General features: G+C 39.5%; 4 protein-coding genes across 4 annotated transcripts; 1 reads left to right on the forward strand and 3 right to left on the reverse strand.

The window, feature by feature from the left end:
- The first annotated feature begins 2,366 nt into the window (after positions 1-2,366).
- LOC108207416 (uncharacterized) lies at positions 2,367-3,779 on the forward strand. Its single transcript, XM_064086303.1, has 2 exons — positions 2,367-2,873; positions 2,989-3,779. Exons 1-2 carry the CDS (start codon positions 2,391-2,393, stop codon positions 3,343-3,345), a joined length of 840 nt encoding a protein of 279 aa, XP_063942373.1. The 5' UTR covers positions 2,367-2,390; the 3' UTR covers positions 3,346-3,779.
- A 2,276-nt stretch (positions 3,780-6,055) lies between these two features.
- LOC135150511 (protein FAR1-RELATED SEQUENCE 5-like) lies at positions 6,056-6,859 on the reverse strand. Its single transcript, XM_064086849.1, has one exon. It carries the CDS (start codon positions 6,857-6,859, stop codon positions 6,056-6,058), a length of 804 nt encoding a protein of 267 aa, XP_063942919.1.
- Positions 6,860-6,883: 24 nt separating this feature from the next.
- On the reverse strand, positions 6,884-8,011 carry LOC108207417 (protein FAR1-RELATED SEQUENCE 5-like). Its single transcript, XM_017377866.2, has one exon. It carries the CDS (start codon positions 8,009-8,011, stop codon positions 6,884-6,886), a length of 1,128 nt encoding a protein of 375 aa, XP_017233355.2.
- A 2,094-nt stretch (positions 8,012-10,105) lies between these two features.
- LOC108206733 (thiamine pyrophosphokinase 2) lies at positions 10,106-14,611 on the reverse strand. Its single transcript, XM_017377123.2, has 6 exons — positions 14,343-14,611; positions 13,935-14,031; positions 13,776-13,848; positions 11,777-11,875; positions 10,737-10,986; positions 10,106-10,474 (listed from the first exon to the last, which is right to left on the reverse strand). Exons 1-6 carry the CDS (start codon positions 14,473-14,475, stop codon positions 10,356-10,358), a joined length of 771 nt encoding a protein of 256 aa, XP_017232612.1. The 5' UTR covers positions 14,476-14,611; the 3' UTR covers positions 10,106-10,355.
- Positions 14,612-14,613: the final 2 nt, after the last annotated feature.

Raw genomic sequence — 14,613 nt, forward strand, 5'->3', positions numbered from 1 at the left:
TATAACAATCCAATCAAGCTTCAAGAACACGATTATATTTAAGGTGCGTGTATATATATCTTCTCGTGTATATACATTGTTTTTTTCCGGATTCTATGTATGTATTGCAATCGATAAGTTTTATAGTTTTGATTGGATTGGATGTTGTGATTGTATGTATGTAATCAATTATGTGTAATTGATTGTTGGTTAGTATTGATTTGATAAATGGATTGTTATGGATGATGTGTAATTCATAGTATGCTAAGTGTTCGTGAAAATGCCTCAAAGGAAATTTTAGTTAGAATTGTTTGTTTTTAGTGCTAATTGTTGTTGGATATTGATAGTATGCTAAGTGTAGTTGATGGTATCTTCTACTACCAATCGTAAATTATTGTTGGTTTGTGGTTTATTGATTGTTGGATTGGAATTTGTTAAGTGTAATTCATAGTATTCTAAGTGTAATTGATGGTATTTGTTAAGTGTAATTGATGGTATGCTAAGTGTATTGATAGTATGTTAAGTTTATAGATTGTAAATTGTCAATTCATGGTATGCTTCGGTTAGTATGCTAAGTTTATTGATTGTTGGATTGGTATTTGTGTTTCAGGATGGATGATATTTTGCCGGGTCCTGTTAGTGGAGCAGTTATCGTGGATAACTCATACCATGTGAGTTCAGATGTTTGGAATGGAGTCGAGCGTGGTCCTTTGGAGTGTATGTCTAGTAACCGGTCCCTAAGGCATTGGGTTCTTTCAGACGCGCAGAGGGAGATTTTGCATATGGTTGGGTTTGGCGTGTTTGCCAACCCTAGGATTGTTCTTCAGAATGATACAAGGCTTGTTAGTGCATTAGTGGAGAGGTGGCGGCCCGAGACCAATACCTTCTTCATGAGGCAGGGGGAGATGACAGTCACTCTAGAGGATGTTGGCTACATACTAGGATTACCTGTTGTGGGGCGGCCACTAGTCGGAGATGGTATTGACGGTAACCAGTCATATTTCGAGAGGGCATGGTTTGAGGAGTTGACTGAGCAGCAGGTGAAGGATGGCTTTACTAGAGGAGGGGTGAGGCTGACTTGGTTGTTTGAGACCTATGGGAGTGCTGATCCAGGTCCTGATCCGAGGCGTATAGCTGTTCACACACAGGCCTATATGTTCTTCGTGGTAGGCTCTATCCTTTTTCCTACTAGTAGTAGGAATGTTGTCCATCCACGCTATATCAGGCATCTTCGCACACTGAGCCATGTGCGTACATGGTCGTGGGGATCAGCAGTCCTTTCATATCTGTACAGGGGTCTGACTACAGCTGCACAGAAGGGGTCAAAGAAGATCTCCTGCTGCGTCTGGTTGTTGATGTTGTGGAGTTACGAGAGGTTTGATATCGGGAGACCGATCCCGGATCCTAGCAGGGATAGTTACCCGGCAGCTGAGTTCTGGGCCAGGCCTGATGAGATTGAGTACATGGAGGAGCCGGTAGAGGAGGAGGTTGTTGAGGTCCAGGGTAAGGGGAAAAAGGGGAAGACGGGGAAGGAGACGGGGATGGGGAAGGGTAAAGGGAAGGAGGAGTTGAAGGGGAAGGGGAGTAAGGGTAAGACGGGGAAGGGTCAGGAGGAGGAGGAGGGAAAGGGGAAGGGTAAGGGGAAGGGGAAGGGGAAGGGAAAGGAGGATGAGACTGTGGAGGAGGAGGATACCGAAGAGGGTTGGATTGTGGGCGGCAAGAGGAAACGGGGGAGGCGGGATAGTTCGGCGGCTCCTCATCATAGCTTGCCACATTACAGAGGCGAGTTTGATGGAGTTGCTGGCGATATCGTTAGTTGGATGCCCTATGCTCATTTTCACGAGATAGAGGAGGATTCAGACGGGGATCATGACATTTCTGCTGAGGATTGGGAGGCACATTTTGCTGGCCTAGCTAGGGTACCATTGCTATGTTATGATATTGTGGAGTACCAGCATCTCGAGCGAGTGTTGAGACAGTTTGGACTGCCACAGGGCATCCCACCACCCCCAGTTTCGATGACGGACTACAGGCAGCCTAAGCTGCCATGGAATCCCATTGATTGGCGTGCCATATGGTTTGCGGAGATTGGTGACTGGTCCCGTTTCGTGGAGCATCCTGAGGTTGTAGTGGCTCACCGTTCTCACGCAGTGGATGACACCGGATACATGCATTGGTACACGGAGATTTCTCGATTGCGAGTCGGGAAGCCAGAGCCAGTGCCGCAGCCTAAGTACTCTACTCGGGAGTTGTTTGACAACTTCCAGGCCTATCAGCTTGTAAGTTTATCTCCCATTTCATTTGTATTCAAGTTTATCTCCCATTTCATTTGTATTCAAGTTTGTCACTTTTTTGATTGCATTTCATAAAACTATATGCAGATCCAGAAGGGTCTGGAATGCCTGCAGAGGATGGACTCTAGCATACCGCCAGAGTATCATGACGAGTTCAGCAGGATTGCTCCTATATTTATTGAGCCATACTGCCGATTCATGCAGACGGTTAGAGGCCCGGCATATACGCCCCCGGCGTTGGAGCATGTCCATCTCTCTCCTTCTGCCAAGAGGCCGTTAGTTGCAGACAGCTTCTCACACGATGTCGTTGATATGACTCAGCCGTCTCAACATATCTCTGCAGACCTTACGGAGCCTTCTTCTTCGAGGCCCAAGAAGATGACTGTTCGTCGCCCCGCGGAACATAAATGGCTGATCAGCAAAAGGTTGACACAGGAGAAGATGGATACTATCCGGAGAGACTGGGGATGGGGGAGGGGTATGACAGTGGGTCTCGAGGGTGGTATAAGACATGATCTTATGTTCACGCTTGCCCCTATCTCAATGCAGAGTCTGGCCCCCGGTGGATGGTTAGATGATCGGATCATCTACACATACATGGTACAATTTCTGTTCATGTTGTCTCTGTATTTGTCTTTGTTCAATGTTGTACGTTCATTTATATTTGTATTTGTATAGTTCTGTTTAATTATGTATATATGATAATTTGATGCAGTGGTTGTTACGTGATCGGGAGGAAGCAATTGCTGCAGAGGGCATCCACCCCAGGGAGCCTACGTACTACTTCATGGATCCCTTCTTCATCCCGTTGGCCATGGAAGTGGACTACAAAAATATGACGGAGAGGGTGAAGCACTTCTATTTGAAGTGGGGAAGCTGTGGGGTTGGTCCAGCAATCAACCAGGTGGACTACATATTTGTTCCCGCAAATGTCAATGACAATCACTGGATTCTCATGGTCTTTGCTGTGAAGAAGTGGGCTATCATGGTTCTCGATCCTTATAACGATAAGTCTGAATATCCAGACGAAGAAGAAGCAATGGTACTAAATCCTTCACTCCTCTTCTACTAATATACATGATGGTTTTGTTCTGATGTTTGTTTTCATGTTTTTGTTGTTTGTAGGTCGGTGTACTTGGAGGGATGCTTCGTTTTCTTGCCAAGGGTCAAAAGTTCCCGCAAGAGGACCCTCTAGTTCATGTTTGGGATGAGATGCCGAAGCAGCAAAATCATTTTGATTGCGGGGTCTTCGTCTGCAAGTACATGGACTACACATTGCAAGGTTATGACCTCTCCACCTTGACGTGGGATACTTCGGATGTTGACCTATTCCGCTATAGGATTGCAAAAGAGCTTCAGAAAGGGAGAGCGAGGCGAATCCCTAGTCATCTTATGCGGCAAAGGCTAGAAGGAGCCAAGGAATAGGACATTTTCGTAGTTTATGACATTTTCTTAGTCTCGTAGTTTATGACATTTTCGTAGTTTATGACATTTACGTTATATATATTCAAGTTGAACGATGTAGTTTACTTTATTTCAATCTCAATATATCTTGGTTGTTGATTATATCAGTCGTTTATCGACCGTGTCCACCCCCGACCCCTTTCATTCAATTTTTGTTTATGTGTTTCTCGTTTGAGTTTCCCCCGCCCCTTTATTGCATATTGTTAGGAATGTCAATCTCTATCTTGTGATTAAATTTTAGAATTTTTGGAGTATGCTCATTTTTTGGATGTTTGAGAATTTTTGACGTTTTGGGGCATATTTGAAGGCTTCGAAAAATTTGGTCAAATTTTTCTTTGGGAGATTGTTGTTGGAATGCTGTTTATTCAGGTTTGTATGTAATTTGAACTGTTTGACACTGTTGAAAACAGGTGGGAATGTGCAGAAACAGACTGCACATTCCACCTGTCCCCACTGGAGTATCCGCGGTAAAAAACCGCGGATGGACTGGAGTGTCCGCGGTTATTTACCGCTATTCCAGTGGGAATATTTTTTTTTGTCCCTTCCTCTTACTGTCTTTCATGGTCATATACACTCTTCTAGGACCCCTTAACCACATTATGACTTTTAAAAGTTCATACAATAAGTTTTCATTACCTATTGCCATTTGTTTGGAAAATGACCACTTTGAACAATTTTGTGAACTTTGCATGCATATTGCCGCGAATAGACACGTTCAAAAATCATAAATAAATTACAATAGACTAGAAACACCATAATTGAAGTAATGACAAAACCTCGTACCATTTTGACAATGTTAGCACTAACAAAGAAATTACTACATAATATTGTCATTTCAATGTCAATAATACATCGAACGGTGTCTATTTTGTTGCGATTACACAAAAATACATATAAAACCTGAAATCAACATTAATCAGGTACGGGGAAGCTAACTAACTAAACACTGCTAAAATGTTGGAGAAGCCTCCCGATAGTCGGTGTGTGGAATGCCCGGGCGTCGCATCGGCTCTAATGAAGCATGCCACCCAATACAGCACAACAACACAACCTTCACGGAGCACACCTTCGGTCACATTGGCATGCGTATTGTGATCATTCCATAGTGTGACATGAATGCTATTAGACCCATCGTAGAGACGAAATTTGCTCCATGGTTCTTTGCGCGTTATCCATTTTCCCGTATCATCACCACGAAGGTTGGACACCCACCCCTTGACATATTCAATTCGCATTTGGTCACGCGTGCAACCCGGGCGAGGCCTCAACTTCATAATGTCGGCTATCCTATCACACGTCACAATATCACCACCATCCCACAACGATACTTTGTTTGGCCCGTCGGGATAGTCCTTACCCAAGTTCAAAATAGGTAGAAAATATGGGGTCAAGTTATAAGCCACCCTTTCGAACATGTTATCGCTTGCACACCACTGACAAGCTTCGGTCCAATTTCTTGACCGGTAGGCCGCTTCCTCAGGCGGGTACAACTCGGTGTCTTCTTCCTCCAATTGGGGAGGTGGTTCGTGCATCTGTGCCAATTCGTCTAGCTCATGAATTGCTTCCTCCAAGAAGCTAAAACTAGGTGAATCACACATTTCTTCCGAGTGGAATGGTGGTTCGTACATTTCTGCAAGTTCGTCGAGCTCACGAATCGCGTCCTCCAAGAAGCTAAAAGTAGGTGAATCACACATTTCTTCCGAGTCCGAGATTGAGTTGCTGACGTGTGACACTGACTCATCATCCGAACCGTCGGCCATTTCGCCTACAAATCCAACAAAGAACAAGTTAGTTACACCAACTCATACGAAGGACAAATAAACCACAAGTACAACATAAGAGAAATTTTTCTAAAATGTGAATTACAATTGGCCAGTTTGAGCTTTTCTTAAATCATCTTCTTTTTTTTGGGACACGTCCTAACATCATGTCCCAACATATTGCAATATCGGCATTTTCTTTTTGTTTTTGTAAGTTCCTCAACGGGGCTTTTAAAGCGGTGCTCTTTTTTCCGTCCCTTTGTTTTCGACACCAAGGGGTCAAGGATACTCTCATGCAACTTCTCACCACCTTCTTGAGTTGTTTTTGGATTTAATTCACCTCCTTCATTTTCGACCCCGTCAACGGGCATGCTCTCAAGTATTTCTGTTTCCCGATTAATAACCCCAACGACATACTCATACCGCTCTTTCGATGCCATGCAACTATGACTAAACGCCATGGTAAGTAATGTCATGTGGTTGAATCTTTCCGTGGGAGTCATTTCATGAGATGGTGATTGAAATTCGGACGTGTGATATGGCAACTTGCCATCAACTCTATTGGCGTCCCTTGTCCAACGCCGTTTGACAAAATGTTCCGGTAGTTCCGCCACACACCTCTTCGTCAAGACGGCAATAATGTGACGGCAATAATTTGACAAGATACGTGTTTCTTTGAGAAGCACGCATCAACGGTCTATAACATTTGTAGAACGTGTCTTGAACATCTTCCAAGGACCGATCTCTATCTTTCTCCACAAAGTACTTAGATGATTCAACCAATTGTTTCTGAAATCTTCGAAACATTTCTTTCGTATAAATGGAAGCTGCGTGGTGCTCCATAGCGGTTTTCATTTGCATGCAACGACTTCTATGAAACGTCACATAATCCTCGTCTTTCTCACGCATGAATTGCCTCTCCAAAGCTTTTTGTGCACCCTCTACAAAATCTTTCAAACCGGTGCAAGAACCAACATAGGCATCGAAATATGCATTCATTCCTTCACTTCTTGATGTGGTCTTTTGACCCGCAGAAAAAGTGTTTCTTGTGTAAGCCTCGACCCACTTATGCTTCAAAGCATATAACCCTTGAAGCCATGTATTGCCTTCCAAATTGTACTTCAAAACCAAAGCATTCCACCGATCTTCAAACACAACTTCAGTCAAAGAGTGATATATGCAATTGTTGAAATCAAATTTAAACCCTTCCTTCGAATAATATGTTGCAAGTTTCTCGGGGAATTTGTTGCTAATGTGCCATGAGCATAACAAATGTGATGTGTTCGGAAGTTGTGATTCAATAGCCGCGGCCATGGCTTGATCTTGATCGGTTATGATAACCAAGGGTTCTTTGCCTTCCATTGCTTCTAGCCAAGTACTCAAAACTCACTCAAAAGTTGTCTTCAATTCATCCCGAACGAGTGCAAAACCAAAAAGTATTGATTGATAGTGATGGTTGACTCCGGTGAAAGGCACAAACGGCATAGCATACCTATTAGTTCGATATGTAGTGTCAAACGCAACCACATCACCGAAGTTTTTGTAGGCCATCAAAGAGCGGGGATCGACCCATACAAGACACTTCAATCTTTGTTCGTCATCGAGGAGAGTCTTGATGAAAAACTTACCGCCGCTCTCTTCTTGCAAACGGTACAACAAATCCAAACCGGCTTGAGCATCATTAACTCCCATGTTGTCCTTCCTAAAATCACGTACGACATTTCTTAAATTTTGGCTGTTAAAACCTACTTGTTCCGCTCCTCCGTGCATTTTACCAAATATATTCATTTGTTGTCTTGGTTGGACACCCGAAACATGTAAGCTCTTGATCAAATTTTTTTGTGCCGCGCTAACACGTTTCTCCCGTCTTATCAAACTCATCTTAGAAGGGATAACAACTTGGTGATTGTGTTCTAATTCCAAACCGGTTATCTCCCAATGACTTGTTTTTTTCTTATTAACCAAGTACATTCTAACTTTGCAACCACTCCTAGGAAGCACATCTCTACGCCGTTTGCCCTTAACACTACCAAGACTACCAATCAAAATTTCATCGTCATCAACGGGGTTTTTCCCACGAGTTTCTCCCGCTAAATTACAAACATACAATCGACCATATATGGATTTATCTTTGGCACGCTTCTGTGTGTTTTGTATCTTAATTGCAAAACCATTCTTTAAAGCATACGCCCTAAACATATTCTCCCCGGCTTGTAAATTAGAAAATTGTTGATTCAAGTGGGGAATAATAATAGGGTCATCTCCATCAACATTATCCTCACCATGATCATGCAAATTACCACTACTTTCATGCATACTACCTATATCATCATACATTTTATCACTTTCATCAAATTCTTCACTAACTAACTCCTCATCATCACTATCAACAACTTCAACATACTTAATATTGTCTCTATCATGACCACATTCAACCTTATCATCATGTACATCAACATTCTTGGTTTTTTTCAAACTTTTTCTACCTTCAAATCTTGCAAACATTTTATCCATTATTGTACAAACAAAATCAACAAAACACTACTACAAATTAAGCTTACCCAAGACAAAGATGGAAGATGGATCAGATTCTTGCCTAAAAGATCAACAAAATCACCACTGCACTTTCCAAAACAAGATGAACACAAGTGAAGTTGATCACCTAGGTTATAAAGTGTGCGTGCAAAACATTCTGGAATGTCCGCGGTTTTTTACCGCGGAAAGGGTATGTGTCCGCGCAAAAAAACGCGGATAGACACAGTGTCCGCGGTTTTTAAGCGCGGATAGGAAAAAATGTTTTCTTTTGCCACAGCCGTTGGATCATCGATCCAACGGCTGTGGCACCATGTGTCAAATAACCGTTCCCTGACAACCACATGTCAGGGAACAAGACCCATCAATAAAAACTAGTTTTTTTTTTTTCAACTTCAACACATCTCCATGACTCCATCCTTTAATATTTTCCCTGCCCTTCAGTATTAATTCAGATGTATTATTATTTTGACGCATAATTATAATATATGTTGTTGGAGTTTAATATACAAAAATATTATCCTAAATTACTATGACACTATTTTTTAATAAATTGATAAACTATTTGACTATTTGTTAGAACATTGTTGCACTTATTGCAAGTCTACTATTCCACTGGTAAAACTACTAAGATCGGCAACAAGCAAAAGGGATAATAGTTTGGCAACAAGCAAAGCAAAGGAGGGGCATACCATACCGGGGCATACCATACCGGCACACCCCATCAAGTCGCCATTTAACAACATTAATGTTTTGTTTGGTTGAGATGAATGAAGATAAAATGAATGGAATGAAATTTGAACTAGTCAGGCGAGATTTAACTCATTAACAACATTAATGTCATGTTTGGTTGGGATGAATAATGATGGAAGGAAATGAATGAAATTCGAATTATGTTATGGGCAAATTTTAAACCTTTCTCCATTCAATTCCTTGCATCATATACAAGAGAATATAGATGACACCCTCATTTTGGGAAGGAATGCTCCATTCCTTCGTATACTCAATTTCTTCTCAAATCACATTATTCCAATTTTACATTCACTCAACTTTTTTCAAAAACTTTCCCCCTACATGTGTTGTTTTTCATTTATTTTTAGTCATTTCATTTCATTCTTCCGGACCAAACACAACATAATAATAGAAAGACAATAAGAATGAACAGGCTCTGTCCATGACAAGCATCAATAGAAGGCAACAATTAAGTTTTTTTTTTTGACAAAAAAGGCAACAATTAAGTTAACAAACGACCCTAATAGTCCTTGTGAGTTCAGGCATCATTTGACACCGGATATCAACGGAAGTACTGAGCCAATCACTTGCATCACATTCAGACCCCATTCCGATTATAATAGTATAGTACGGTACAGTAAGGTCAGATAGATATAGATAAGAGTGACTAAATAACGGTCCTTGGCAGCTGGTTTTTTTGAACTGGAACCAGAGAACAGTTATTCCTTGACTATATGCCTACAACTCAAGTGGTAATTATGGTGGGGTGACTGGCGCCAAGAATAGAAACATGAAGTTATAAGTTACGCTACTTACAAATGTAGTAGACTGCAACAGCAACATAGTGGGTAACTACATCCTTCATGTTTAAAATATTAGGACTAAAGTACCAAGCTGACAATTGTTCCATACTGGATCAGAAAGGACAGCACAAGCACTTCAGATCATGTCGAAAGACGAGCACTAAGAAAAGTAGAAAACAGATGTTGAACACAAGGGGTCAAAATTCAAGCCAAAATTAGTTATTCTATTCTTGGTGAGAATTTTGGTATTGTAAACTTACTCCATGCTACATAAACCTGGAGTGTAGTTCAACTGAGACTCGAACAGAATGCCATATATAAGAAAGAGAGATGAGTTTTTCACATGATCCATTTCAAGTGACATGGATACTAATATGCAAGGCTAAACATTACCAAATGAAGCAGCTAAGTAATGTCAACATGGATTATTGAAAATTACTTTGACGTGTAAATTGTAAATCATCTCTTTGTTGGAAATTTTTATGTCATAGTCACCAAAGACGCTACTTGAATAGAGCAATGCTGTAGAAGAGGATCAGAGTTATTGATATGAAGAATAAACCAAATTAATTGAATATTAGAATGTACTTACAAAATATCAAAATCCACCAAGTATAAAATAATCGGATATGTAAAATTTTAAGAGGCCAAAAAATGGATAAAAGACAAACGCCTTGTATGCTATTCTGTGACTGCCTCGTTCAATATATTTCCTTAGAAATGGAAATAATATGAGAAGAGAATATACATATCTGCAACTAGAAATCTCCATCTTGCGTGCTCGATATCCTTCACAATTTCTTCAAGGATACAGTCCAAAGAAGATCAGAAGTGGAGTGCACGGTTATGACCTCACCTTTGACAATATTGGATGTGCTAATTAGCCCACCAAATCTCATTTCCGTATCAGCTGCATGGATACAGTTCATATGAAAGTGCATTAGACTTGATAAAATGGATGTACAAGGAATGTAGTTATATAATGACAAAAAAGAAGAGGATACACTAAGCAGAGGTTGAAACCTACAAATATAGGTAGAATAAGAAGAGGGGTCTAATAGATGTTTATGAAATTTTAGTATATTGCTCTCCCCTGGTGATAATATACGTGTAATGTACATGTAAGATGCATTGCCAGATGACAACTGCATCACATTGATTTGAACACTTACAGAGGTCCCATTGAAGTCCTGTGGTGGTAGTACTTCCAGAAGGCGCACCAATTGGAATGAGTCCACAATGTGGTCCTTCTACTGAACTCTGGATATGTATTTCATGATGACGAGCACTTGGAAGAAGTTGAATTAAGGAATCTTCAGACAGAAGAATTATCCTTGTTGCTGAAAAATGACATATAACATTGATGTTTCCAATCTCATGGTCAAACCTTCCACCAAGTGCTCCAGCAACTAGAATGCATAACTGGAAAAGTAAAAAACCATTATTTGATGGAGTTCCACCACTTCGATATAAAAACACATGCAAACTACTGGTCTATTTCCAAAATTTATAGGGGATTCTCGAGGTTGTCATTTTTATGAAATCCAAACCAAAACGATACAAGGGTAATAAAACACGCAATTCAGAAACCCAGGGATACACTAGACGTCCACTGTGCCAATGTTTGAAGAGCACAATGAGCATGAGGAGACCAGTAGGGCGTCTACTGTCCAAATATTTAATTCATTGTAAGGCCTGAGTGTCGTATTAGCTAATTGTCGCATGTCATATATTTCAACAAATTACATTTTCGTTTTAAGACCTAGGTGGGTAGGTCTAAACGTTTTAGGCTAAAACTAAATAATAGTATAAAAATAGTAAAAGAAAACTGTCAATTTCTTCTATTTAGGGTCATTAAAGAGGTAAAACAGAGGGCTAAAGCTGGATGCTGACAACAGAACGACTAAGGAAAACTGTAACTCTCAACTATGGAAGAAAAACCTAGAACCTTTCTTTTACTTTTAATATCAGAGAAACAATTCATACAAAATATAAATATTTTGGATGATTATAGACATTTTAAGCTTCCAACTCTTCAGAGTCTGGTTAGAAAAGATCTTGGCAAGCACCTACATGAAGCCTTGTTGTACTTACATGCACACTTAGGAGCTTGACAATTACAAGCATTGCAGAAATTATGTTCAAGCATACAATATTAGTGGTAATTAATTGGATATCTAGATTGTCCATGTATATATTACAAGAAGCTTACAGTATCTTCCGTATCTGCATGGAAATCACGAATAAAGGCAACACATTTATGCAAATCGGTGGTGTCCTGGTCATGAGATTCATCCACAATCTTGGTCCCCTGCAAAACAAATTATAGACATTCTAAAATATATCTTTTCTGAATTACTATTTCTGACGCTTTCACCAAAGAAAATTCTATACACAAGCATTTTGTGTTAGAAAGAGGAGCGTGAATATCATTGTATTCTGCATCTATACGAACATAAGATGCAAACAATATCATAAGGTCATCCGAAATCATCCAAATATCAGTTACAATTCAATGAGGTGTGCATTGATCTTGCGTCTGATTAGGGTTATAGTTCTCTTTATTTTATTCAATTTGGACATGGTTTTGACTAGGTTTTGACCCAGTTGCGCGCCAGTCCATCCCAATTAGTGGGCAAGTTGACCAACCTAGTCGACCAACTTGCCAACAATCTGCAAGTCGGCCTCTCCGGGAGACCATCTGAAAACCCTCACGACGACAACAATGTACTCCAAACATGAATAATATGCTTTACATTTGCATTTTATTAATTTAACTTCAATATACTTGCTAGTTGGCTACATATAGACACATTGTTGGCCACAATTTGGAGATTGGGACATAACTAAAAGCTTTTAATTTATTATCAATCTAAATTTACGAGACTTCCAAAACAGAATTTCCAATCGAGGCCAAGATAACTGATTGCACTTAATACTAGTGACGAGGAGGTGATGACAAAGAATACAAGGGCAACATAAAAACAAAATCGGTGTTTGTCAATTTTTTTATAATCACATTATAATTATGGCACAAATTTATCTCTGGAAACAACACCTCCTTTCTACAAATAGCTTTTGAGCAAATTCTTAAGTGTTTGTCTTTTTTCTTCAAGCTAATTACATCCATAAACACCAAAATCCTTCTCTAGGTTATCAATACCAGTTACAATCAAATCCAAATTGTGATATATCAACTGTACAGAAGGCTAGCAGCCTCCCAGTTCCATGTACTTTGGCCAGATTTTGTAAATTCCACATCACAAAATCTTGGAAGTGATTTTGAACACATTTATAACAGTCGAGTACTGTAACGGCGTAACAGACTATAACTTTTAACAAAGCTTTGGGATAAATCATTTGTATATACAGGAATACAGCATGTTTAACGCCAGTATCAGTGTTAGAAATATGTATATTAAGGATCTCAACTTTGTACTGAACCTAGCCACCTATATAATTACCAAAGGATGGTAAACTCTATTCTACTCGCATAAGATAAGTGCTCAGAAAGAGGAAGTGATTAATGATTATTAATTTTTATCCACAGAAGTAAATAAAATGCCTTTGTTTTCAGCAACTGTTTGTCACAACTACGTTCACACCTCCCTTATCTCTAATATATACAACAACCAGTAAATATCATCTATAGGCTAGGCTTCTTTAAATTGTATGACATATTCTTAAAGGCGAAATATCAGTTATCTGGCAAACATTAGTATATGCACTTACTATCAACAACCTCAGTTTGCCTGTAAATACCGGCATATGAACTTGTAGTTGTTGACAACCATTTTACAATTTTTATTAAGCTGACTGCTTAGTTGGCTGAAGAAGCACGATCCTGAAAGGTTATGTGTCAGAAGAAGCCGAAGAGGCCTTTCAATGAAGAACTCATCCCTTTTACGATGTATCCATAAATCTGAACAATTTATTTGTAATTTGAATAAGATGACAAAACCAGAAACTAACAATTACTTACCAATTTGTGATCATTAGTTTCTTTAATATTTTGCCCAATAATAGCTTTAGATTAAGATGATCTAGATACTTGGCACAAGTACAGCTATAACATATCCTTCTATTTATCTAGCAAACACTACTGTTTAGCATATTATATTTGCAGTAGAGTTCCAAATGTGACAAAGCGCATTGAGACTTGTATGAGTAATTAAGCATTATAATCTTAATAAAATACAGTATGATCTTACCATATTTCTGTAGAACTCAAGTACTTCCGTACGTACCGAATCCATATCTCCTTTTATCACGTCAGGCTTGTACCTAATACAAAAAATGTACATATACATAAATATATATTGTTGCTGTTATCCGTCACATACGATGCAACAGAATTATGAAAACCAAACCTAGTTCGAACATCGGAAGGAGTTTCGTGAGGAAAAAGCAAAGGCAAATCATTGAAAACACGATTGGCACCGCCATCAGCACATACACGAAGCTGAGCTGCAAAAACATTACTATCATTACACCTAAATCTCAATTACTACAATCTACTTAACAAATTATCCTCCTCAAATCAAAAATCAGCTGCACAAATATAATTTAATAATTTAATCATAAAAAATATTACGAAACTATATTTTAAATACGGAGACCGCTAATAAAACAGGAAAAAAACGAGTGAGAGTAAAGTAAAACCTCTATAAATGAACGTCGATAATTATTTTATCGAGATTAAAAATACACCGAGTGTCTCTGTTAAGCTACAAACTGAAAATATATGGAGCTACTAATTAACAGATGTTGCAGTGTACCGTGTTTCCACAACAGCGGAGTGAACTTAGGGAGGCGTTGATTGAGCAACACGAGCGCGTATTTAAGGCCGTCGCCGTCGCCGGCGGGAATTTCCGGCAAGAGAAATGATGAAGAATGAACCATTGCCTCCATTGTTCGACAAATTGGAGAATATTTTCAAAGCTTAAAGATGTATAATTGACTAGACGAATAGTGGGCGTATAATATATTGGAAGACAAAAATAGCACTAGTAGAATTGTCAAATGGTATGATGTGCAGCAACTAGCAAG

This window comes from Daucus carota, chromosome 2 (assembly GCF_001625215.2).
Source record: "Daucus carota subsp. sativus chromosome 2, DH1 v3.0, whole genome shotgun sequence".
NCBI lineage: Eukaryota > Viridiplantae > Streptophyta > Magnoliopsida > Apiales > Apiaceae > Daucus > Daucus carota.

Coding starts and splice junctions, on each gene's coding strand:
- LOC108207416 (XM_064086303.1), top strand. CDS start 2,391: ATGGACTCTAGCATACCGCCAGAGTATCATGACGAGTTCAGCAGGATT. Junction 2,874..2,988: donor GGATCATCTACACATACATG/GTACAATTTCTG, acceptor AATTTGATGCAG/TGGTTGTTACGTGATCGGGA.
- LOC135150511 (XM_064086849.1), bottom strand. CDS start 6,859: ATGGAAGGCAAAGAACCCTTGGTTATCATAACCGATCAAGATCAAGCC.
- LOC108207417 (XM_017377866.2), bottom strand. CDS start 8,011: ATGGATAAAATGTTTGCAAGATTTGAAGGTAGAAAAAGTTTGAAAAAA.
- LOC108206733 (XM_017377123.2), bottom strand. CDS start 14,475: ATGGAGGCAATGGTTCATTCTTCATCATTTCTCTTGCCGGAAATTCCC. Junction 14,032..14,342: donor TCCGCTGTTGTGGAAACACG/GTACACTGCAAC, acceptor ATGTTTTTGCAG/CTCAGCTTCGTGTATGTGCT. Junction 10,475..10,736: donor AGGACTTCAATGGGACCTCT/GTAAGTGTTCAA, acceptor GTATCCATGCAG/CTGATACGGAAATGAGATTT.